The sequence below is a fragment of the Pteropus medius genome, unplaced genomic scaffold (assembly GCF_902729225.1).
Source record: "Pteropus medius unplaced genomic scaffold, Ma_sr-lr_union100, whole genome shotgun sequence".
Taxonomy (NCBI): domain Eukaryota; kingdom Metazoa; phylum Chordata; class Mammalia; order Chiroptera; family Pteropodidae; genus Pteropus; species Pteropus medius.
In genome coordinates this window covers 282,123-309,204 of record NW_024340700.1, presented here as the reverse complement: position 1 = coordinate 309,204, position 27,082 = coordinate 282,123, and the positions used below count along the sequence as shown (strand labels likewise).

Sequence of the window (27,082 nt, the reverse complement as noted above, 5' to 3'; positions counted from 1 at the left end):
GCATCAGTTGTGGATAATAGATGATGAGGAGAGAGAATAAAATCAAAGAAAGCATGGCATCAAGGCTATTTCTCTCATCAGGCCACTGTCTACCCGCACCTTGCCCCCAGCCCCCAGCCTCTAGCCCAAGTTAGCACTGAAGAGAGATGTTGACAGGAGAAAATAAATTCGGGTTTTTAAGGGCATTAACATGATGTGTGGAGAATTTCCACTTCTGTCTGCTTTGACATGCCATTTCTTGAAACTTTCCTGATTAGTCTGTGAGCTCCTCAGAGGTCACAAAACTGTATGTTTTGTCTTTCTATTTCACACATACAATAAAAATAGCTAACGGTTGGTGAGAGAGTAAAACTCCTCACTTTAAAATATAAAACTCTGCATTTATCAACACATTTAATCTTTGTCATAATAGGCACATAGGCATCATATAAAATAGGCACTATTAAACCCCTCTTTTTTTTAAAGATAAGGAAATGAGGCACGTAAAGTTAAGATAACTTCCTTAAAGTAATAGTATTTAGTATTTAGCAGAAAAAGACGGAAGGAGGAGGAGGAGGAGGGATGAAGGGAGTGAAGGAAGGGAAGGAAGGTGGGAGGAAGGGAGGGAGGGACATAGGAAAGAGGGAAGTAGATGAGACAGGAGGAAAGGAAGGAAAGAAAAGGAGGGAGAGAGAAAGAGAGGGAAGAAGAGAAAGAAGAAAGAAACAAAGGAAAGAAGAGTGAGGGAAGGAAGGAGAGAGGAAGGAAGAAAAAAAGGGAAAGAAGATATGGAGGACAAAGGGAGGAGGAAGGAAAGGAGAGAGGGAAGAAGAGAGGAAGAGGAGAAGGAGTAAGCCATAAGTTATTGAGTACTCAGGCAAGAGCCTAAGAGGATTTGTCTGAATATCCATGTGGCTAACACTTAACAGATCACTAGTACAATAGAGGCATGGAAAAACTAAAGAGATGACCAGTTTTCTATACTTCTTGACTATTATAGTGGAAGTACATGTTATTAGGTTTTTTTTTTTTTTTTTAACCACTTGTTTCCCCTTACTCCACAAAGCCATACTGAAAAGAAATGCAGTGTCTTACCTGAACACAGATAGAATTTCTATTTGTAATGTAGTTTTCTTTACTTGAATTTTGATATGTTATTGTGTTAAAGTCAAGTCCATGCCCATGTTAATCAGAAGCTTTAGATTATACAGCTTATGCTTGAAACCTGTTGCCTTTTCTTCAGTTTAACAATTATAAGGTAACCTTTTTCTCTTCTGCAGTCTTCAGAACTCTGCTAGGGTTGGACTCTAGTCTGTAGGCATTGTGCCACAGCCAAAGTGTGAGGTCTGCGATCAGACATTTTTCTTAGAGTGCAATCAGCTTCAATCTCTTACCAGCTATGTGATTGCTGGACAAGTCTCTTAACTCCACTGTGAATTTAGTTTTCTTTTACCTTATATTACCTATATAATAGAGTTTTGATGAGGATAAACTAAAAATGCAAAGAGAAGCACTTTGTAAACTAAAAAAACACTTTACAAATTTAAGGTATTATTTCCTACCTCATTGAAATATTTACCTTGTTTCTAAAGAGTTTATATTTTATGCTTTTTTGTTTTGACTCTTCTTATTTTGACCTTAATTGTTTCTCAAAAAGCATATATACATGTGAGTGTCCTATAAACGATACTTGAAAGTAAATTGTTTCCTTCCTGGCTGTTCCCAATGCATATTTCTGATGGACCCTTCTTATTTTTTCTTTACTTATAGAAATTTTCAAAAATGAAAAACATCAAAAATAATGAGATGTGAATAAATCCACGTGGGTAGTGAAGATAAATGTTGCAATGGAAAAGTAAGCCTAACTTTCTAACTGAAAAACAACTATTTTCCCAGCAACCTCCAGAAGAAAACTACTGGCACCTGCAATAGAGAAAACAACCTTATGAATTTTAACAGATAAAATTTATAGAGAAACTTAAGATACAGAATTTACATAGTCTATTCTGTTGTGCCAAAATCTTTATGTATTGTTTCATTGTTACTTAGGACATAGATATTTAATATTCACATGTTCATGGTTCTTATTTCCACAACCGACAGTTAAGCAATTGAAGAATAACTTTATATTTTAGTTTTTGAACAAAGCCAGTACAAAATAGGAAGACAGCTCACCAAATATTATCTTATTTTTTCAGAATTTGTTTTGCCATTTTTCTGGTGTTATCATCATTCCCGTTAAAAATAACTTTTAAAAAATTATATCAGAGAGTGATTTAAAACAACCAGGTTTCTTATCTGATTCCCTTGGAGCTGTAGAAATAAATTTTACTTCACATTTTCAGTTTATTTTAGAAATACACTATAAATAAGTGTGTTTGAGGCTTAACAGCCAAAACCATGGTGAGTCATGGGAATTTTACTGTAACTTACTCCTCTCATCCCTAACAACAGAGTTCATGACTATAATATCATCAGAGATCTTATAATATGCCTTATTATTTTATGTACTGTATGCCAGATAACCTTTTAGATGAATGTTTATTAGGATTGTAGGAAAATCATTTTCTTTATGTATCATTATGTATTAAGTATATGAAGATGATATTCTTTTGCCTCTAACAAAATGAAGATAGAGAGTTTTCCCATTAAAGTTATACAGGAATTTAATGGAAAGCTTTGGTTTTGTTTATGGGTCATACTCTACAAACACTGTTAACTAATCTCCTATCTCATAATTATTTTACTTTATATATAGGAATTATTCATTGGTTTAATATCAAAGAGTTTCTAATAACAAATTATAAGACAACTTTTCAACAGAAAAATATTACAGTTAAAATTTTTTTACACAATTTTTATATATACTTGTGCTCTACTTAACAATGTTTCAGACAAAGATGGACCTCATGTATAATGGTGGTCCTTAAGATTATAATGGAGCCAAAAATTCCTATTACCTAGTGATACTCTAGCCATCATAACATCTTAGCACAAATGTTGCAAAAATCAACAAGGCTGTGGTTGAGATGACAAACAACTTTAACCTGAGTGTGAATGAGGGTGACATCGAAGAGCTCCTAGAGGTGGTTTCTTAGCAATTGACTAATGAGATATTGGACCTAGAATAGAAACACATAGCTGAAGAAGAGGCAAAAGAAAGGAAAATACAGGAAAAGAACAAGAACCCTAATTTCCTGGACCCAAACACCAAAAGATATTCATTAATAGAGAGGAATGTTCATGGTGCATTATCTATTTACAAGCAAATTTATGATGAAAAAAAGAAACAAACCAAGCAAATCATTATGGACATATTTCTGAAAAGAGTGACACCTGCTTGAGAAGAGCCTTGGGCAGGTCCTTCAGGAGATATTCCAGAAGAAGACATTGCTATTATAAATGACAGCTCTATGCCTGTTACTGCCGCTGAAGAACTTACAGTGGGACAGGATGTGGAGGTGGAAGACAGTGATATTGATGATTATAACCTTGCGTAGGCCTAGGTTTATGTGTGTGTTTGTGCCTTAGTTTTTAATAAAAAAATTTAAAAAGCAAAAAATTAATAAAAAAACTTATAGAATAAGCATATAAAGAAAAACATTTTTGTAGAGCTATATGTGTTTGTGTTTTAAGCTGTTATTACAAGAGTCAAATACTTTAAAAAATTTAAAAGTTTATAAAATAAAAATGTTACAGTAAGCTAGTTAAGTCAATATTGAAGAAAGAAAAATATTTTCAATAAATTCAGTGTAGCCTAAGCATACAGTATTTATGAAGTTTACAGTAGTGTACAGTAATGTGTTAGGCTTCTACGTTCACTCCCTACTCACTAACTCACCCAGAGTAACTTTTAGTCCTATAAACTCTATTCATGATAAGATACAGGTGTGCCATTTTTCATCTTTTCTACCATTTTTTTACTGTACTTTTTCCATGTTTAGGATGTTTAAATACACAAATAGTTACCTTTGTATTACAATTGCCTATAATATTCAGTACTTTAACATGCTATACAGGTTTGTAGCCTAGGAGCAATATGCTATATCAGAGAGCCTAGGTGTATAGTAGGCTATACCATCTAGGTTGGTGTAAGTATACTCTATGATGTTCACATAGTGATAAAATTTCCTAACAATGCATTTCTCAGAATATATCCTCATTGTTAAGTGATGCATGACTGTATTGTGATTCAACTTCCTTCCCCTGATCTTTTTTTTTTTCTTTTTAAGAGGAAATGAATCCTGATTTCCAATACCTAAAGATTGTTTAGAAATTTGATGTGGTAATATTGTTTGTTATCTACAATTTCTTAAATTTTCTTAGATGGTTTCACTGTTTTTATTTTGCTAATTTTTTTCCTCTAAGAACAAGAACATTTCAAAGTTTGTGTCTCCAGAGAATCCTTTCTCAACCAACATCCTTGGCAAACTGGTGTTTTTGGACTTAGAACTCACAGGCGAATTTGCTATTTTGATATATGAGGCCAATTAAATTTGTATTTTCAGTAAGTATAATTCTTTAATTAGAAAATTAAGAGAATGCATCACAGTTTGGTCGTAAATCATCAAGGGCTTTCTAGTGGAAATCATATGTAACATTTCTAATTTAATATAAATCCTTGTATGTACTGTGCTTCCAGCTCTCTTGATATTGAAAAGTGTAATAAATGTTATGCTTATCTATGAAAGATTTTTGGAAGTTGAAAATAAAATGTTCTAATTTTCATCTGTATGTGTGTGTGTTCTCTGTCATGTTTAACTCTGGAATAACTATCTTCCTATAACAACTAAGTTAAAATATTCTTTAATTAGAATTGGAATCAGTTCTTCACTACCAAGGAGGACAGTGCCTGTGTTAAAGAAGCCAAGAGAGCAACCGTCTTCACTCCCTCCAATTCCCAACCAGGGACCTCAGTGCTGAACACAGTGACTGAGTTTCACAGCACAGTCAGGCTGCCCAGATAGCTGCCAAGACTATCGGTTATTAACACTGCTTTCTTCCTAATTGAATCAGTCAAGCAGTCAAGGGAAGAGGTTAGAAAGAGAGTGAGAAGTGGATAAAGGAAAATGTTCTCCTTTAAGATGTGTTCCACTCTTATAACCATGACTTTAATATATATATTTTTTAAAAAGTCTGTTTTAAGATCAAAGTCATATTAACGAGACTTCTAGGTGCTTATCTAAAGGCTTAAAATACAAGTTACTTCTAAAAGGAAGAAGATATGTAAAACTCCTTAGAAGGAAGAGTCAGAATTAGGATCCAAACATATCTCAATAGGCTGGAATATTAAAAATTGATACTAATAGAATTAAAGTATTGATTTTGTTTTATCATCAAAATATTTCCACCATTTTACCATTTCTTACTGCTTCCACTTCTACTGTGACCCAAGCTTCTTAGATAACTGTATTCACCCATAACTGTTCTCCCTGTTCCTGCTCTTGTTACCAATCAATCCATTCTTATTGTAGTAGCAAGAATGATCTCATTAAAACTTATTGTATTATTTAACACCACAGTTGTTTTCTACCTCATTAGAGTAAAAGTCAAAATTCCTCAAATGACCTACAAAGCCCTACATAATCTATTCCTATTATCTCTCTGGCCTCTTCTCACTCACTGTGCTCAAGTCATGCCACCTCCCCTTTGTTCATCAAACATGCCAGAACACTTGCTTTCTCCCCACTCAAAAATGATTTTTGCTCAGATATTCACATAGGTCCCTCCCTCACTTCCCACCCTGACCACACTACCTCATACTGTAACCTCAACCCAATCTGGTTCTTCCTATCTCCTTCCCCCATATTACTTTATTTTTGTTTCTAATAATTAATTTTATCTAAAATACTATAATTAAAAAAGAAATCTTTGAGTGTGGCATTGATCTGCTGATATGCCTGGGATATGATATTTTTTAATGTTTACTACGTTGGTCAAAAATAAGTAAAGGTAGTTTCAAAGGATTTAACTCAGCCATTTCTACTCTAATATAGCTTTCTCCATGAACCAAGAAACCTTTTCTATGGTCCCAAGAGACACTGTATATGTCCATTTTGATGATAAGATAAGAAATGAGGAAATGAGCACTGGTAAGGTCTGAGGAAACAATGAACCCATTGTGAGATAGACTTGGCCCAGGAGACTCTACTTATATTTAACCTACTCTAAGAGGAGTTGCATTATTTACAAAATGATAAATCTAAGCACTCTGTGCATGATTGCCATAATTGTCAATTATATATTCTGTCATTAATGTATTGAAGCTGTACTAAAGAATGAAAGCTAGATACACACCCTTTTAGGTGACTAGCAAGGTACCTAAGCAGAAAGGCCCTAGTCCCTGTAGCTTCCTATGCTGATGTGACTCATGCAAAACATCTTCTTGTCATTTCTTAAGAATAGTGCAATGATTGGGTACATGAGACAATATACCTGGGTGTCTGAAGACCCCAGGATATTGTTCTGCATTGTGCTTGCTATCTGTTTTCTACCCTTTATTAAAGCTAAGTAAATTTGGTGCTGGGCAAGCCTATTGTGTCTGTATATGTGAATTACAGTCTGAAACTGAAACTCACCCTAGCAGTTCTGTCCTTGTACAAAAGAAACAAAAGAAACAAAAATATTAGAAACAAAAAATATAATAATTAAAAAAACAAATTAAGCAGAACAGAAAAGAAAGTTGATGAGATGGTAGATTTTAAGTTATCACCCAGAATGCAGCAAAGAAAGATAAAATGAAAAATATAAGAGATATTAAAAGACATTAAAATGAGTTTAAGAAGGTATAATATTTATTTAGAGTAAAAGGAGAAATTGATAATGGCAATGGCTGAGATGAGTCAATATTCAAAGATGATAGCTAAGAATGTTCTAGAATTAGTTAATGCTAATTAATAAATTAATACTAATTCTCAGATTTGGAAAATACAGCATACCTCAAGAAGGATTAAAAAAGTAATTTTCCAACACATCGTATTATAGTGAAATTTGAGAAGATGAATACAAAGATAAGGCTGGAGTGTCAAATGGGCAAACAGTAGACATTACTAGGGCCAAAACAGAAGCCAGACGCCAAGGTACTGGGCGGGGGGTGGGGGATGGAGTGGCGGGCGGAGGGGGAATTCTCAAAAACTGTGAACTGAACTGAATTGAATATCTAAAAATAATTAGAATGAAACACTTTTACAGATAAACAAAAACAGAGAAGATTTATCATCATTTGAGTTCTTGGTACAAAACTACATAAAGGATGTACTCTAAGAAAAAAAATGAATCCAGAAATAAAGATCTGTGGACAAGAAGGAAGGATATGTTAAAAGACAATTCACAGAATGGGAGAAGATATTTGCCATATATACATCCAACAAAAGAATTGTTTCTAGAATATATAAATAACTCCTATAATTATTAAATAAATTTTCAGAAAGGGTAAAGGACTTAAGCAAGCATTTCATAAACAAGGATATTTAAATGGATAATTAGCATGTGTAAATGTTCTCAAAATCACAGCAGTCTTCAGGAAAATGCAAATTAAACTGACAATGACATATACCATTATAAATCTACCAGATGGCTATTTCTTTTTTAAATGACAAGAACAAGATTTGGAGAAAGTGTGGAGCAATAAGAACTCACACATATTGCCGGTGGGAGTTTAAATTAATGCACCTACTTTGGAAAACTACAGTATCTGCTAAAGCTAAACATTTACCTACCTTACAACCCAGAATCTCCTCTCTTAGGTGTAAACCAAACAAAATTGAGTGCATTTTTCTGCCAATAAGACATGTACAAAGATGTTTGTAGCAGCCTTATTCATAGTAGCTCCAACTAGAAATAACCCATGCCCATGAGCTGTAGGATAAACAGACAAATTATGGAAAATGACATAAGAACAACATGAGTGCAATGATACATGCAGTGACATAAATATATTTCAAAATCATAATTTTGAATGACAGAAGTCAAACACAAAAATAGTATATGCTATATGATCCATTTAAATTAATTTTAAGAACATACAATGATAATTTATGTTAATGGAAGTAAACTGCATTCGAATTGGGAATGACTAGGAAAGGTAAAATACAGCTTTCTGGGATCACTAGCAATGTTCTGTATTTTAATCTGTGTTCTGGCTATATGGACATACACATAGATACAATGTTGCCAAGCTTTACATTTAAGAATTGTGAACTTCACTTCATGTATATGATGAAGCAAAGGGATGATAAGCACAAATTTTAGAATAGTACTGACCTCTGGGGTCAAGGTTGAGGAGCGATTGGGATGAGAGCCTAAGTAAGAGTCTTCAAGTATATTAATAATGTTCTATTTCTTATGCTTGTTGGTAGAAATATAGACTTTAAAAAATTCTTTATATATATATGATATATATGTTTTGTGTATAAGATATTTTATAAAAAATAAAATATAAAACTATATAAAAAAACACTAATATTTGATTTGGCCAAAAGATAGTCAGTGAACCTCCCTCAAATACACATATTTATCATATTTAATGTTATGAGGCATATAATTTTGCTCTGCTATCTTCCTGAGATGCATTTTCACACTGGGATAATCTCATAAATATTTTTGTTATATTTATCCCATATACTAATAAAAGATAAGAAATACATTTTCTCCAGCATGTTCCTAAAAATGCTCCCCAATTTTTTGGTTGCCAATAAATTCTTTCTACATTCCATGTCAAATTCTTATTTTTTCAGTATTCAAAAGTAAAAGCTAAACTCTTTGGTCAGTGTTTTCAAAATACTTAATGCACATGATATTTATTATACTCTTTTAGATATAACCCTGATATATCCGCCCAACTTTTTTGTGCATTGTGAGGAAACTTCAAGCTTAGGTTGAATACTTCCAATGCATAAAAAATATATAAAGGTTTCTAATTTCTAAGTTCAAGATTAGTAGTGAAATAGTAGCAAAAATATTTATAAATGTTTATATCCTTAATTAGCCTAGTAGTATTCTGTTGGAGAAGAGCTATTATCATTTCTTTATTCTTATTACATGGAATTAACTGGCTGATAATAACTTCACCTGGATTACTGGTTTGTATATTAAATGTATTAAAAGGTAAAAGGTATCCATATATATTTCTCATTTAGATTCTAAAAGTCTAAAATATAAATTCACTTTATCAGAGTGTGTCACAAATAGCTTTTCCTTATGAAATTGGAAATTAGATTATATATTTATATTACTTTTGATAATTTTTGTCATTGTAGTTTGTGTTTGAGTAAGTTAATTTTTCATTCCTGTATGTGTACACAAAGATGTACTGATAACATTACTAACTCCCATTCTCACAACGAAGTCATGAGGGCAGGGAGGGGCGGGGGGAGTTAGACATTGTTTTACAAAGTCCTGGGACAACGTGATAGAAAGGTCCAATATAAACCTAGGTTTGATTCCCTTCCCCAAGCCATGAAAATTAGAAGTGAAAGTGGATTTTAAATAAATCTGTTAATGAGACTGTTAATGAGGGGAATAAAGAAAACTGCTAACAGGGTGTTTTCGAATTCCATATAGGTATTAATACTGGGGACTTGAGAGTAGAAAATTAGAATTCCTGGGAATCTGGGGAGTCTCCAAATCATAGATTTTTTCCTATTTTTTAAAATAATAATGAGTACCTATAATAATAAAAAGCGAATTATTTTATGTGACAGAGTTTTAGTTTCAGAGTTTTTTTTCAGTTAAAAAGTAAACTGAATAATAAATGCACAGTTTATTGTTCTTAAGAGATAATACATTTGATAAGATAAAAAAGTGGTCTACCTGAAATAATTTGATATTAGAAAACTTTTATGGAAGGAAATATTAACAAAATAGATGTCAAATAAAAACCATTAAAAATGAAATAACACAATTATTTATTATTTGAAAGTTATTATTCTTAAAATGAAATTTTATAGCACATGAAGCAGTAATTGTCCTAATCCAAATATTCCAAACATAGAAAATGTTGCTTTGATGTTGGTTGAATTATTAAAATCGGGTGTTAGAGTAGATGTTATTATATATAGATTCATTTCCATTTTTAACAATGAAAAAAATCGTATCTATCTTGATTTTGGTTTTGCTATTGAAATTGATATTGATCTATATTAGATTTTACATCAGTTTCTGATTCGACGTCAGAGTATTCAACATTCTTATCTTCTTTCCTTCCATTTCTTCTGTCAAAGTAATTACAAAGAGCTACAACCTAGAGCAATTGTTTAATTAGTGTAAATACCAGACAACATTTCTAGGATACTGTAACATTCCAACCTCCGAGCAAGGTTAACAGTATGCCATAGAATCATGTGTTGAATTTGCCAAACTAAGGGCTTTTTGCTTATGAAACTTCATATTTTTTGAAACACCATTTCTTAATTCGTATAAAGTATACATGCAAACTTGTTAATTTTAATTTTATTTGCAAGAACACCTTACCATTAACGTCAGCCAGAGCCACAAACACCCAATTACAACATGGCAACAGCAACAAGAAAGAATGAATGATTAGGTTGTGACCTCTTCTCTCCTGTATGCTCCCATTATTATTTACAGACGTGTCCACATTAAAGTTTGACTCAATTGTGTCAAAACACAAGTTTAAACAGAAGTTATGAACAAGGAAGGAAATGCCTGTCGTTTCCCCTGATTCTGTAAATATAAAACTTACTGATGTTTGCTTTTTAATATTGTTTCAAATGTCTTGCTCAATAAATTTATTGCAGGATACCAACATTTGTCAAGTTATTTCTGCAAAGTATATCCAAACTAATCCTAAATAGGAATTTTAGTAAAAATTTTATATTGAATAATAATCCCAGAATTATAATCAATATTTTGAATTACTCTAATTATTTGTCTAAATTAATTGAAAAATTTACTCATTCAATAGAGAAAAAAAGATAAATTTTTAAATTAAAAAAATGTTTTAATTAAAAATTGTTTTCCATTACAGTTGACATTTAATATTATTTTATATTAGTTTCAGGTGTACAGCATAGTGGTTAGACATTTATATAATTTATGAAGTGATCCCCCTGATAAGTCCAGTACCCATCTGGCACCATACACAATTATTAAATATTACCGACTGTATTTCTTATGCTGTACTTTACATTTCCATGACTATTTTGCAACTACCAATTTGTACTTCTTAATCCCTTCATCTTTTATACACCTCCCCCTGCAAAACCCCTTTCCATCTGGCAACCATCAATTTGCTCTCTGTATCTATGAGTCTGTTTCTATTTTGTTTGTTTGTTTATTTTGTTCTTTAGCTTCCGTGTATAAGTGAAATCATATGGTATTTGGCTTTCTCTGTCTGACTTCTTTCACTTAGCTTAATTTTGAAATGTTTCTGTGACTAGTTAGCTCCATATTCTAACAGCTGGCATCTATGTTAGTAAATTTTAATGATAGAATTACACTGATATAGTAGCCACATAATTAAGGTAAAAAGTCTAACAATTTTTAGATTCCATTACCTGTCTTTAGAAATTTGCTGGACAATAAGAATGACATATAACTTTAAACATATTGTGTCAATAATTAACCAAAATTTGTGTCTTGTGATATGAAAAGTCAGAGCAAATGTTTTAAAAAGATTAAACCAAATTTATTTTAATTGATTTATATTACCAATGAATAAGTATAAAGCAACACAATTTTTAAGTAAATGCAAAGTTGACAGTAAAAAAGGTTAAGAAATGGAATAAATACATTTTTATATTTATCTTTATATTTATATTTATAACAGCTTTATTGAGATATAGTCAACATCATAAACTGCATATATCTACAATGGATAATTTGATAAATTTCAACATGTATTTATACTCATAAAACCATCATCTCAATCAACATTATCAACATATCCATGGCGCCAAAAAAAAATTTCTTTTCCCTTTGTATTTGCTCCTCCAACTTCATTCTTCTTTCTCTCTGTCCCTAGGCAAGCTACTTTCAGTGCTTCTATCACTATAAATTACTTTTCATTTTTCTGGAGTTTTTATAAATAGAATCATGGGGATTATACTTTTCGTCTGCCTTTTACTTAATGTTGTTACTTAGATAGTCATACATGCTAATGTATATATAATTTTTTTATTCTTTATTTTGCTGAGTAGAGTTTTGTTTTATAAATATATCATGTTTGGATCATTCCAAGTTGGGGATTATTACAAATAAAACTGGTATGAACAATTATATACAAGTCCTTCTATGAATATATGCTTCCATTTCTCTTGGGTAAATAAGGAGTAAAATGTTTAGGTCATATAGTAGTTATATGTTTAACGTTTTTAAGAAACTACCACAGATTTCCCTAAATGTCCTATTTTTCATTTCAAGCAGCAGTATATGATATTTCCAGCTGTTCTATACCTTTGGTGTGGTAAGTTCAGTGTGTGTATGTGTGTGTGTGTGTGTTGTATACGTGTGTGTGTGCGTATGTGTACAGGCAATCCTTGCCTTGAACGGTTTCTGTATACACAATTTGCAGTTATCATAGTTTTGTTGAATAACTTCAGTCTCCCAACAGCACAGTTAAAATTTCAGTTTCACAGTATTTTAACTGAGTACATACACAAAGTGCAAACATTGCACATTAACTAGTCTAAAATGACATGTTTCTTTTTCCTAGATCACTAGTTATTTATTTCCTATTTTAGTAACACTATTGAATATAGTTGTAATGTTCCGTATTATTTTTAAACTGTAATGTATGTATTGCCAAAAAGATAAACTATATACCATTATAATTTAGGCCCTCAGTCCTTGCTTTAGTTCACAAATTCCTATGTAAACAATACATGTAGATATTGATCAGTGACTGATCAGATCACTTCTTTTACAGTATATTGGTAATTGGTTACTAACTGTACATCTGTTATTCAGTTCACAAAAGAACAGCAAAGGATATAATTGTGTTGTTCCTTTGCGTCTCAGTGACAAGCTCACCTGACATTTTACAAAATTGTGTAAGCCAAAGAGGATGTCAAAGAGGCCAACAAAAATGAAAGTACATCAGAGAAATAAAAGGCGATAACACTGGCAGTGAAATTTGAATCAAACGTGAATGCAGTTGTGAAAGAATAGCTGAGTGTGGGAATTTTGACACTGCTGTCATTTGAGAGACTCTAGATATGCAGCCAGAAGAGCTTGGTGAAGGCCAGCTTAACAACATAAATGAGGGAAGTAAATGTCATGAGAAGGAGCAAGAGGTGTCAAAGGAGGTGGTGACAGCCCAATACTATAGGAACTCTCTCAGATAATTCACAACATTGAAAGACTATAATGTTGGAAGCTGATCCAGACTTAGAAAGGAGTATGACAATTCACCAAGGTATGCTCGCTGTGTATTGTAAGATATAAAATGAGAAGGAAAAGAGGATTGTTCACACTATTCTTGAGAAGTGTTATTCAAAGAAATATGACACTTTCATTCCCAATGTTTAAATTATGGTGTACTAGATAAATCTTCATTTTACTATTCTTTTACATTCACTTATACATTTATAATTGACAGCACACATTTTAATGTTTAGACAAAAATTTTAATAGTCATGGAACAATTTTAATAGTTCTCACTGACTATTAAGGTCACTTTGCACAGTTTCAGCTTGCATAGTCGTTTTCATGGTCACTTACTACCATGTAAAGCAAGAACTGAGAGCCTAAACTATAGAAGTATACAGTTAAACTTTTTGACAATAAATATATTACAGTTTTAAAAATAACTAACAGACAATGTTACAACTATATTAAATAGTAAGTGTTACCAAAATAGGAAATAAGTAATCAGTGACCATTTGGAAATGGTTTTGGGGAAAGGAATCATGTCCTGTTAGACCAATTAATATATGAGAGTCAATAGCTTCTCATCGCACCAGACTCTTTTATGTCCTATTGCATCTTTCCCATTATTCGAACTCCATAAGGAGTCTTTATCTTTGATGTATTACTATTTTCTAAAAATCCATCTACTTCTCTCTATCCCTTTCCTGACTTTATGTAGACTTTTCTTTGTAACTGGCATGTTCTTTGATCTCACCTCAATCAGGCTAGTGAATTGCAGAATTCTGTGCATTCTGAAAGATTCATTCAAGCAGACACTATCATCATTTCCACCCCTCCTTTACCACTATTGTATGGGGAGTACAATAATGTATCTTCTGTTGTGAATACTTGTTTACATATATTTTCCTAGGTTCCTGGTAATCAAGCTGTTGGTATCATTTGTCTTTTTATTAGCAGCGACACATTGTAGATATATAAAATATGATTTTTAAATGAGCAAATCTCTAATGCCATACTATTTTAATTTACTATGTCACCTTTAACTTAGATTTATATCTTAAACTTCCTCTAGTCACATGAGTGCCTAACATAATAGTTGAATGAGTGTATGAAATGAAAGACTTTGTCCTCTGATGAATAAAAGTCAGACTTGACCAGTGGGACATTTTTCAAGATGACAGGTGACCCTGGAGCCTTTGTTTTTCAGGGCTTGCAAAGCAATGAGAAAACTTTAAAAAATGCTAATATCCTATCTAAAACTTTTTGCCCAGGGTATAAATTTAGTGTACGTATATGATCATTTGATAAGCACTGAGAGCATTAATTTTGGAGTTAGAATGAGCTGAATTCAGATCCATCTTTGTAACTTACTAGTTGTGTGATCACAAGAGTGAGAGTATTTTTTAATTTATGTAATGGGGCAGGGATGGGTGTGCGGCAAATAATATCTGTCTCTAGAATTGTCATAGAGATGAAGTAGGATGACAGATGCAGAAGAACCACCATATGTCTAGAACTTGAAATGTGCATTATAAACATCTGTCTCTGGCCTCCATTTCCCTCTCTATTTTAAGACCACAATTTTATTTATATTTTCAGTATTGATGCTATATATTATGTTATCAATATTTAAAATAAATAATCTTTTAGAGCTCTTGAATTATGTTAGTAAGAACACTCCATTTCCTGAGAGTTTTTAATCAATATTCAATTCTTGGATTATTTATTTGTAGATTGTTCATAAAAATATAAAACTCTAGGCAAATATTCTTTATCCTCTAAGTAATTATAAGCTATTATTATTTCTAACATGTGTATGAGCCCTCACTCATAGATTATGCGTATTCTAAGATTGAAATCTGCTGTTCTTATTGCCTGATTTCAAACAGTTGAGTAAAATAAATAATGGCTTAAAATCTGTGACAATTGGATCAGTTAAAATAATGATAATTATTTTAGGGTTAATGTGGTAAAATTAACTCCGGTCTCCTTCTTATGTATGGCAAAGTTACAACCCTTCTCATGACAAGTAAAGCAGCTGAGCACTGTTTACTAATCAATGTATTAAATTCTATCATTCATAAACCAAATAGTCATAAATAACAGCACATGTATTTCTTTACTTAACTCAAAATACCTGACAACACTTTTGACATATGACTGAATTCTAAGCAACAATTGAAATAGAGGGAATGATCATAGGAATGACCACTAGATGTTGCTAGTTGCCTGGTTTATAATTGTAAGCTTCTGTATTTCTCAAAAGTTTGCTTATCTCTTTCCTTTACCAGTGTTTTTCAAACATTACATCTAAGCCAATGCGGGCTTTCAGAAAAATCATAGCTTATAAAGACCTAAAATTTTCAACATCCAAGTTTATTTTTTAAATGCTTCTAACTCTCCACTCAATCTCCTTTTTATATCCTAAAAGTAAGAGATGTTTATACCATTTAAATCTATAATACAGTTACGATATCTAAAAGTTATTCTTACTATAATGTTTTAATGTATAATCTAGCTCCTTTTGTACCCATACTAATTTGGATATTTTGATGTAAGGACTACAAATAATTCAATTACGTTATAACTTGGTTCGACAGGGCACATTTATTCTAGAAGTAGGCTAAATGAGTAACTTTCAAACTTTTAATTACAGACTGCTTCTTTTTCTTTGCTACATAAAAAAGGGAAGAGCTAGGACAGAACACTAGGATTTGAGAAAAGAAGAAAAGCTGATATCTACAGAACTAAATAGACAAAACTCTGGTAAGGCAATTTTAATTATTGTTTCCATTAGTCAGGCAGGTTTTTGTTTTTAACTTTTTGTTGTTCAAGAACATTGGAGGAAGCAAAAGTCCTGAGCCTCAAGAAAGGAATAGAAAGGCTTCATATTACTTCCAGGTCAATCAAAAGGCATGTTACAAGGGGCCTGCCGCCTAAGGACCCCATGGAGAGGACAGACCAATGTGACAGAGACATAAAGATTGTCAGTAACTGTAGTTGCAAAAACCCTGGTCAATGAATGTTTCTAGAGGAAGTCACATCTTTGTTTCTTTGGTCATGTATTGCAATGATTTATTCCTATGATTTGAACTTCTAATTCTTCATCTATCCATGCTGTCAATTGAAAATGTATAAAAGAATCTATAGAACCTGTAGAACTAAGTGATTTCTAAAAAGAATTTAAATCAAATAAATTCCTACAAGTTATCAAAGTTCCTGTGAAGGTGTCTTTATCTTCAGTAATAAGAATCCACTGTGATAGGCCCTTTAGAAAAAGATTTTTTTATCGAGATTGTAGGAATAAAGGCTGAAGTCCACAAAGACAGCTTAGCTTTTTAAAAAAATTTCTGCTTCATAATATTCAAATCTAAAAATGTCCATCAATCACACATAGTTACAATTTTTTTTTTTTTTTTTTTGGTGATGTGAACTTTTAAGATTTACTCTTTTTAGCAACTTTCAAATATACAAAACAGTATTGTTAACTACAGTCACCATGCTTATTCCCAGGACTTATTCATTTTATAACTGAAAGTTTATACCTTTTCACAACCATCACCCATTTGCCCACCCTCCAGCCACCCCTTCTGGCAACCACCAACCTGTTCTTTGTATCTAAGGGTTTAGCTTCTTTTTTTTTTTTCTTTTTTAGATTCCATATAAGTGAGATCATATGGTAATTGTCTTTCTCTAATTTATTTTACCTAAAATACTACCCCAATGTTCATTCATGTTAGTTGCAAATATCAAGATTTTCTTCTTTCTTATACCTGAATAATATCCCATATTGTATGTGTATATGTGTGTGTTACATTTTTTTTATTCCATTCATTTATAGTGGACACTTAGGTTGCTTCTATGTCTTGGCTATTATAAATAATGCTGCAATGAACATGGGGGTGCATATATCTTTTCAAATTATTGTTTTTGTTTCTTTCAAATAAATACCTGGAAGTGGAATTGTTGGATCATATAGTAGTACTATTTTTAACTTTTAAAGAATCTTTATAAATTTTCCATTGTGTAAGTCAACTGATTTTTGACAAGAGAGCAAAACCAATACAATGGTCAAAGATAGCCTTTTAAATAAGCTGCACTGGGAAAATTGAACATCTATATGTTAAAAATAAAACTTTGACATGACACCCTATATAAATGTTAACTATAATGGAGCATAGATTTAAATGTAAAACTATAAAACTTTCAGAATATAATATAGGATAAAATCTTTGTAACAATAAGTTAGGAAAAAAAATTCTTATACTTGACCTCCAAATCAAAATTTATGAAAGAAAATAATAATAAATTGGGTTTCATCAAAATTTAAAATGTTCACTGTACAAAAGACAGAGGTAAGTAAATAAAAACAAAGACAAGCTACAGAGTAGGAAGAAATATTGGCAGACCATGATTCCAAAAAATGTACTTGTACCCATAATATATAATGAACTCTCTAAGCTCAATAGAAAACAAATAAGCAAAGAATTTGTATAGCGAGCTTTATCCAAAGTGGGTATAAAAATGGCAAGTAAGCACACAAAAAGATGTTTAACATAATCTGCCATTAAGGAAATGCAACTAAAATCTATAATGAATATCACTGTACATCTATTTGGTTGACTAAAATGCTAACCGACAAAATCAAATATCGGTGGGGATGCAAAGGAACTAAAAGTCTCATACATTGTGGTGGGAACACCAAATGGTACACTCACTGTTATGGGTTAAATTGCTCCCTTCTCAGTTCTTTGAAGTTCTAACCGCAAGTACCTCCAAATATGACCCTATTTGGAAATGAGATCTTTACAAATGCAATTGGTTAAGACAAGGTCACACTGGAGTAGGGTAGACACTTAATCTAACGTGACTTGTGTCCTTATAAAAGGGGGAAATTGGGACACGTGCACAACGCAAAAGCTGCAGATAAACATGAGAGAAGTAATGTATTTACAAGCCAAGAAACACAAAAAATTGCCAGCAAACCACCAGAAGCTAGAAGAGAGGTGTAAGACACATTCTCCTTCACAGCCTCTGGACAAACCAATCCTGTCGACACCTTGGTCTTGGACTTCTAGCCTTCAGAATTGTGACACAATTAATTTCTGTTGTTTATGCCACAAATTTGTGGCACGGGTGTACCTCATTTTATTGTCCTTCACTTCACTGTGCTTTCCAAATATTGAGTTTTTCACAAATTAAAGGTTTGTGACAACACTGCATAAAGCAAGTTTATCGACACCATTTTTCCAACAGCATTTGCTCACTTCATGTCTCTGTGGCTATTCCTGGTGAAGTTGCTGTAAAAATTGCTGAAGTGACGACAGGGATTTAGACTATTACATAAACTTAATTGATAAAGCAGCAGTAGGATTTGATAGGATTGACTCCAATTTCGAAAGAAGTTCTACTATCAGTAAAATGCTATCAAACAGTATTGCATGCTACAAAGAAATTGTGAAAGGAGGAATCAGTCAATGTGGCAAACTTCATATCAATCTTTTGTGTCAAAATTGAAAGAACATGATTTACTTGATTAAAAAATCATGGTGAAATATAAAAGAGTAAAATATTAGAAAACAACATATGAATCTGCATAAAACTGAGATGGAAGAGACTTAAAGTCAGGGATGCTATTCAGATTCACAAACTGAAAAATGGTCACGTTCAATCATAAATAATGAAATGCACAGCAAAAGGTCAAAAAAAGATAGAAAATTAAAAATTCTTTGCCACCTCGAGGATTAAATTTGAATAGAAAAATGCAAAGTGATATTACAACTTGATTAAAAAATGCCAAGTGGCAAACACAGTCAAATCACATAAGATAATATGAAATTTGTCAATGAACAGGTTGAAAATGTATTCAACCTCACATTGTAAAATAAGGGATGAAAACTTCTAGGATATATTGTATGGGTAAACAATGGTTGTAAATTAAGAGACTAATTGAGGCTATGGGAAACCCAAGGCAGCTGCTTGGTCCTTCCCTGCTCTTGATTTTTTGTTTTTTGAATTCCTTTATGCATCACAGTGCATTTAAACTGGACTTATGAGCTGACGTTATTCAAAAAAGACATCTTACACTGTTGCCAAGGTCACTTCAAGAAAATGCCAAGTTGGTAACTGCTGTCTTTCACGGTGAGCTCCCAGGAGAGAGACTTTTAAAGATCACTTACTGTCTCCTAGAGATTTTGTTTATTGTGAAGGACATCAAATGAAAGACACTCTCCAATCTTATCAGGCGCCTAGCTGCAATGGAAATCCGTTCCTGTCTGTGGACATCAAAGACTCTTAGAGGAAAAGAAGCTGCTGACATTAGAGGTAGACAGCTATCTCAAGACATAGACAAGGCCTGTGTACCTATGCATTGATATTAAACTCAGAATCCATTTTCGATTGTCTCTACCTGTCTGCTAATGATATTAACCATAATAATAGTTATACTTGTTCTTTGGGCTTTTCTATATAGTCCAACTGTTTATGATTACTGAACATGTATAACTGTTAATACTCTTTTCATGACTTATGTAAATGTAATACTAGATAAACAAATGAATGAATTAATAATGCCTTTTTTGTTAGCAAAATGGGATTATGTTTTTCATGTTACTCTACATTAATATACATCATTCCCTTAAAAAAAACATGTAGCTTCTCCTGAAATGGATTTACATTATCTCCAGTTTTATGTTCTTGCAGACAAAGGAAAAGTGACTTTTAATGTGTATTTTATTATCTTCATTTGTTAGACTACTAATAGAGTCAATTAGTGGAAATGAATTGATATTTTGGGTATTGATGAATAACAATAGAAATAGTGTACAGTTTTTTGTTCCTGCCAAAAATGAATTATTTATAAAGATTATTGTTTCTCCATAGCCAAAGACAATAAGAATCAGCAAACTTTAAAATTTTTGTCAGTCTGTTATGTGACAAATTATATTTCAATGTTTTATGTATTTTCCTTTCTCTAATTGCGATTGTATGTATCAAGTATTTTTTATGTTACCAACTTATGTTTCTTAAAAGTTTGAGTATGGAAGCGTAAAAGTTAATTTTAAATATTAAAAGCTTTTTATTAAAGAATGTGCATAAACATATATTAATTTTTACTAATTAAGTAAGTATAATTAAATTTTGTTCTTTCAAATTTAAAGAGCAAAATTAAATTCTGACGCACTACTTTTTAATATCTTTACTATCTTTCTTGGAGCATTGCTTTTGGTTATAAAAAATGGTAAATGTTTCAAGTTGCAAAAAAACCTTTTCTAAAGATTTTGGAATTTATTTGTCACCCTTTTAATTAAATGTTTCTGAAAATGTACAATGAAATAAAAATCCAAAATGGTAACTCCTTAAATGAAAGTATTTTCATAAATTAGTTTTTGGTTTATTAATATTTTGTCATTTATTCTGAATACTTAAATTTGAAAAAAAATGTTCGGAGTCACTATTCACCAAGGAAATGTAAATCAAACTCACAGTGAGATATTACCTTGCACTTGTCAGAATGGTTATTATCAAAGGAACAAAAGACAAGTATTGGCAAGGATGTGGAGAAATTGGAACCTTACACACTATTGGTAGAAACACAAATTGGTGCAGAAACCTCTCTTCTGGGTATTTATCCAAAAGAGTTGAAATCAAAATCTCAAAGTGATATTAGCACTCCTGTGTTTAATACAGCACTATTCACAGTAGAAGATGTGGAAATAAGCTAAATGTCCATTGACAGATAAATGGATCAATAAAATGTGACATACATATGCAATGGAATGCTATTTAGCCTTTCAAAGGAAGGGAATTCTGCAATATGGGATAACATGAATGAGTCATGTGGATTTCTCTAAGTGAAATAAGCCAGTCATAGAGAGACAAATGATTCCACTTATATGAGATATCTGAAACAGATTTATAAAATGAAATTATGGAATGGTGGTTGCCAGGGGCTGAGGGGAAGGAGAAATGTGGAGTTACTAATTCTAGTGAAGTTCTAAAACTAAAACCAGTTAATAAAACTCTATTGCACATTTGAAAGTAGCTAAGAGTATAAATCTTAAAAGTTCTCATCAAATTGTAACTCTGCGTGATGCGGATGCTAACCAGACTGATTGTGGTGATCATTTTGCAATATACACAACCATGGAATCATTATATTGTACACCTAAAACTAATATAATATTATATGTCAAATTATACCTCAATTTAAAAAAAAAAGAAAAAATGATTTCAAATCATCAGAAGGAAAAGTTCCTTTAGACTATAGATTTTTCTACTCTTTTCTGGCTTTTTTGCCAAATAGGAACACCCCAGGCTTTGTCATTCCCATGAGAATTAGTAGAGGAGGATTGACCCATGGTCCAACCATGTCAACCATTATCTGAGATCAGATGTTAGGAAACATGGCCTATACTGTATATTGTTTCCCTAAGGAATTTTATCATTTGGGTTTAAACTAATAAAATCTCCTTTCTCATGGAGCATGAGTTGCTATTTTAACCTTTAACCATTAGGTGGAGATAAGTTACATGGTCTAGAGGAGGAAAATAAAACACATATATGGGCTAGGGCTTAATTTCCTAGCAATCTTGAGTTGTCAGTTATCCTGCCTGCCTCATTCCTCTACCAGCAGCCAATGGACCATAAGTTATAAACAGATAGAGAAGGCACCTTGAGATGAGTGAGATTTTTAAACTTTAGAACAGGAAGTGACATAAAATATCATAAAATCCAAAACATTCATTTTATGTTCTAAAAAAAATGAGGTCTACTCTGGAGACATTGATTTGCCCAAAATCACATATTGGGTAAGAAATAGAACCAGGCCAAGAACCCAGATACTAGAGTTCTTTTGTCTGGCACATTTGTTTGCAAGAGATGTGCCCTACATTATACGGCCATAGGAATGGACCAGTCAGGAAAGCAAGTTGGAGATAATTTTGGCCATATGATAACAAACTAACAAACAAACAAACAAACAAAAAACAGTTCTAAGGAGAAGGTGGGCCTTTCCACCAGCCAAGTAGCACACCAGTGAGGCCACCTGCCAGCAGGGGACACACAACTAACTGCTTTTTTGAAAAAAATTTCCATCAGCCTGAAAAGTTTCTAAGATAATAAATCTTACCACTGGTGGTCTGTGTCATTGAAGACTGCTTGTTTTGAGACTTTTTAGAATTTTAAGAGAAGTTACTTTGATTTGAAGCTATAGAAGAGGGATTTATTTTCCAACTTTTTTTTTTTTTTAACAACACTTTAGTTATATATCAGCTTCAACATGATTGAAAGCAAGGGAGTCATTGTAAAAGTCCAGGGTATTTAGGACAGAGTTGTGTCAAAGCAGGCATTCAGTCCTTGAGAAATAACACGTTTCCTTCATACTGTTGCATCGTTAACAGAGAATTAAAATAATGAGTCGATATGAGATTATAGCATAGAGAAAAAAAGACTGTGGCTAAATTTAGAGTTAGTTTAACAGATCGGCCAGCTTTTGCTTAAAAATCAAGCAATTGGATCAAGAAATTAGAGAGATAATTGAGTGAAATTTTTAAAAGCAGAAGAGATTCTGGGCATAGAGTGCTGACAGAGAGAACAAGTTTGGATTAAGAACCAAAGTGCTATATTTCATTGAAGGGATAAAATGACAACATAAGGAGTGTCAAAAAGAAGAGTGTGAGAATAAAGGTGGGTGCAGTAGTATAGATTGGATGCAGCATTCAAATTTATTTAGAATTTTGAACTAAGTTTAAAAGTATATAAACAACTGAGAAAAGAGCTTCTCAGTGCTTTGTGGTATCCTTTTCATATGAGAAATTAATCTAGTTTGATCAAACACTACAAAAAATTTTAAGCCCATCTCAGGCACAGGGGCAAATTTCCTATATGCCAAAACAAAAATTTAAGCATGATCTTCATAGATAAGATAAGCTGTTTCTCTTTTCTCTCAGACTTCATGGTTCCCATGGAATGTAACAGAACACCCTCCTGCCAGAAATATGCTTCAGACAATGAAAATATTTCACTGTGAAAGACGTAATAAGACCTAGTGCTGCAAAACATTAAACAGAGTATTAAATATTTTGAAAAATCAGTCATTGATATACAGAAACCTACAGTGGTCCCATTGAATAATGCTTGTTATTCAGAGAGAATAATAAAAGGTGCTTTTGATATGTTTTGTTTTTTCAATTAGTATACAGTGCTGATCCAAAACTCAACATTATTTCTTAAGAAGGTTCTTTGTCAACATAAGAAAAAAAGAAAAATATAGACTAAATGTAATGAAAAGCACACCTTCAACGCATGTGCTTACTTTTCACTTTGGGAAAGTGACAACCTATTTATATATATATTTTCACTCTGGAACTAAAGCTCTTAACTCATTTTAATTAAACTAAGCAGAAATACAATTACAAAGGAGGTGTTATCACTGATACATGGTAGGAGCTGAGTTTTAATGCATCATTTGCATTTTTCTTTATTACTTAAGGGAAGACTCATTTATACTTTGACACTGGAAAATTGAAAATATTTTATTTTTAAATGAACTGTTAACAGGTGGTTGGTTTAACTGACTTTTTACTGAATTCTCATTGAAATTTAAAATTTTTTTTTTAAAAAAATAAAGGAAATCAGAGAAGGATGACCTCCAGCAATTTTTGAAAGACACGGTACTGATGAGGTTAAACTTGGTAAAGACAAACCACTCAGCAGTTCACTGATACACCTGGAAAGTTAACAAACAGCAGCTCCAATAAAGATCTGAAAACACAGTTGAGGTCCTAGGGCCAGGGAACGTAGACAAGCCTAGCCCGAAGCAGGGCAGATGATGAGTGAGGAAGGGGAGAGAGAATTCTCAACCTATCCTACATGCATCTTATGGAAGTGCATGGGATACTGGTACACAGTTTACAGGCTTTAATTCCTACTTTGCATTTGGTCTAGAAGGTAAATGAGTAAAAACAATAGCAGATAACTCCTTAAATAAAAAACAAACCTAGCTATAGACATTAAAGTCATGAAGAATATAATAGAAACAAGATAAGACAGCCTCATGGCCTACTGTTGTTCAGGATCATTTAGGAAGTTTTAACCAGAGAAGAAAAGGAAGGAAGGGAGGAAGGAGGGAAGGAAGGAAGGAAGGAAGGAAAAAGGAAGAAGGAAGGAAAAGGAAAAGGAAGGAAGAAGGAAGGAAAAAAAAGGAAGGAAGGAAGAAGGAAGGAAGGAAGGAGAGGAGGGCAAGATAGGGCGAGGGAAAGAGGAAGGGAGAAACAGAGGGAGGAAGGAAGAAGAGAATGAGGAAGAGAGAGAAGGAGGGAGGGAAGAAAAATCAATAAATTCATGATTGTTTATAAGCTATAAGATAATTTACCTAGAAAGTCAAAGATAATAAAAGAACCATTAGCAAAGATGAGAGTCTAAACAACCACTGCTTCCTAGAATAAAAATGGAAAAGTTAAAGCTTTCTTATATTTGAGAGAAAAACAGATAAAGCCAAAGAAAAAAAAAAATAAAACTAAACAAGAAATGTGGTAATGGTGAAAAAACAAACAGATAAATAAAACAGAAAACATCCAGAAATAGGCCCAAATATGTGAAACAGTTTTGTATAGGATAAAAGTGGTATTTCAAATTGTTTGATCTTTCTATAATGTGTTGGACTAAACGACTAAAAACACAGCAAATCACTACCTCAGCAACATAAACCATTCATCAATGCAAAAACACAAACTAATTTTTGATGACTCAGAGTTTGAAAAATACATAATCACAGAAATACGAGAATAAATATTGATAAATAATCCCCAGTTTGAGAGAAGCCTTTCAAATTATGCCACCAAAGGTAGATAACAATTATGATCTGGTAAAGATCCTTTTTTTTTTCATAAAAACTAAATAAAACAGGAAAGTAAAATTGAAAACGACATGGAAATCTGTTGAAATTGTGAGCAAGGAAGAAATTCTCTACCCTTCAATGTTCTTTCAGCTGATCTAATAATTAAATCTATATGAGACAGATCAATAAGAGAAAATAATCTAATTTAATTACATATGTACATATCTGAACCCCACATACATGAAAGTCAGAGACCTCACATACATGAGAGATTCAGAAACAGAAAGGGAAAATGAAGTATGTATGACATTCTGAGCTAAGGATGAGGTAAGGCATGTTGGGGCTTCAGTGGGGAGGAAAGTCATTTGCAGGATGATAAGAAGAGCAGATGTTCAGCAATTAGAAGTTTTCCCGACCATAAAGCTAGGTCATAAAAAGCTATTTCTGGTGACAGCTCTTATCATGGGCAAGGCCCCTAATTTAAATTCTTCTAGGTAGTTAAGATGGGTGGGGACAGAAATTTCTCTTGAGCCCACAAAGTCTGGGTTACTTTTAGTTCAAAATGATCTGGATATCATAGAAGCATATGCTGGGGTGATTCATTCTGAATCCCTAAAAAATCCAGGATACATTAGATATTCTTAGTATGTTAGGGCCCTTTCCATTCCGAGTGAGCAAATACTTTATCTGATGTTGTCCAGATGATCGAAACAGATGGAGCAGTTCCAGAAAATTCAACTACAGGTCTTCAGATATATGTTTCTCATCTTTGGCCTAAATATGGTGCTGCTATAATCTTCCCCAAAACATTTGGTCCAGGGACCATGAAAGGCAACCTAGTAGAATACACTATTTAGATAAACAATGATTTCTCGTTGTTATGAAGATCATGTCAGATCTAGTTTGTCAGATGTCAGAGGAAATCAGGGAATAAAAGTCATCTCTAGGAACTTGTGCTGTTCACAAACTTCTTAAAGTATATTTCTATTCATTTACCTCTTGGATATTAATATACTTATATGTTAAGTATATAATATACTTATGTCTTGCATCATGAAGATTAGGGTGTTTAAGAATTGGTCCAGGAAAGGATTGGTGAAAGTTAAAGAAGTCTCTCATGGCAGAGAATTAAGCCTGAAGAAAATCTATTAAAAACATAGTTTTCTAATTTTGTTCTTCCTGACATGCATTGGAAGAGCCTAAGAGGAAGTGGTGGGACATGACTGATGTAGTGTTGTGTAGATGTATACATATTATTGGGTACTATGCATTAATTGTGGAAAAGAGGGGTGATGGTGTCCCATATTGAACAGTCTGTTTCTTTATCACATACTAGGAGTCTAGAAGAATGTGTAAAATAATCCTTGTACTCAGGTTTGAATCATAACACCTATATATTTCACAAAGAGTAGGCTATCTGAAGTGCTTTACCACTCTATAAAAACCATTCCCAGGTCATCAAGGGACTTGGGACCTTCGGTTGCAGGGCTATCCAACACAGCCACTACCTTTGTAATTAATAGAGAATAAGAAATCTTACTCTCTAGGTACATTTTATCTCCTCTAGTCATAATTCCATGTGTCCCTTGATTTCTCTGCTACCTCCTAGTTAATGCCTCTTTTCCAGCCTACTCTGGTCTAGATTGTCAAGTGTTCCATTTCATCTATTTTCAAGGACCTGGAGTAATGGGTAGGGCAGTGGGGAGCAAGTGGGGACCAAGAAGTGGCTCTTCCTTGCATGTCTTCTTGGCGTTATTGCACTAAATTTGTCTCTGCCTCTTCCCCTGCTTTATACTGCATTGCCAAAAGCTGACTCTGTATCCAAGATATGCCTTATATTTGATCCCAGAAAGAAGGGTAGATATGGAAGACGTGGTCACCAGTGGTTACAAAAACCCCAGTCTCAGGCTCGGGAAATAAGAACAACAGTTTGGT

General features: G+C 32.8%; 1 protein-coding gene across 1 annotated transcript in view; it reads left to right on the top strand.

The window, feature by feature from the left end:
• Positions 1 to 3,555, top strand: part of THEMIS (thymocyte selection associated) — a 162,702-nt gene extending 159,147 nt beyond the window's left edge. The window contains exon 6 of the mRNA XM_039881075.1: positions 1,750 to 3,555. Coding sequence (XP_039737009.1) covers positions 1,750 to 1,781 — 32 coding nt within the window. The 3' untranslated portion in view covers positions 1,782 to 3,555. The remainder of the gene's footprint in view (positions 1 to 1,749) is intronic.
• Positions 3,556 to 27,082: the final 23,527 nt, after the last annotated feature.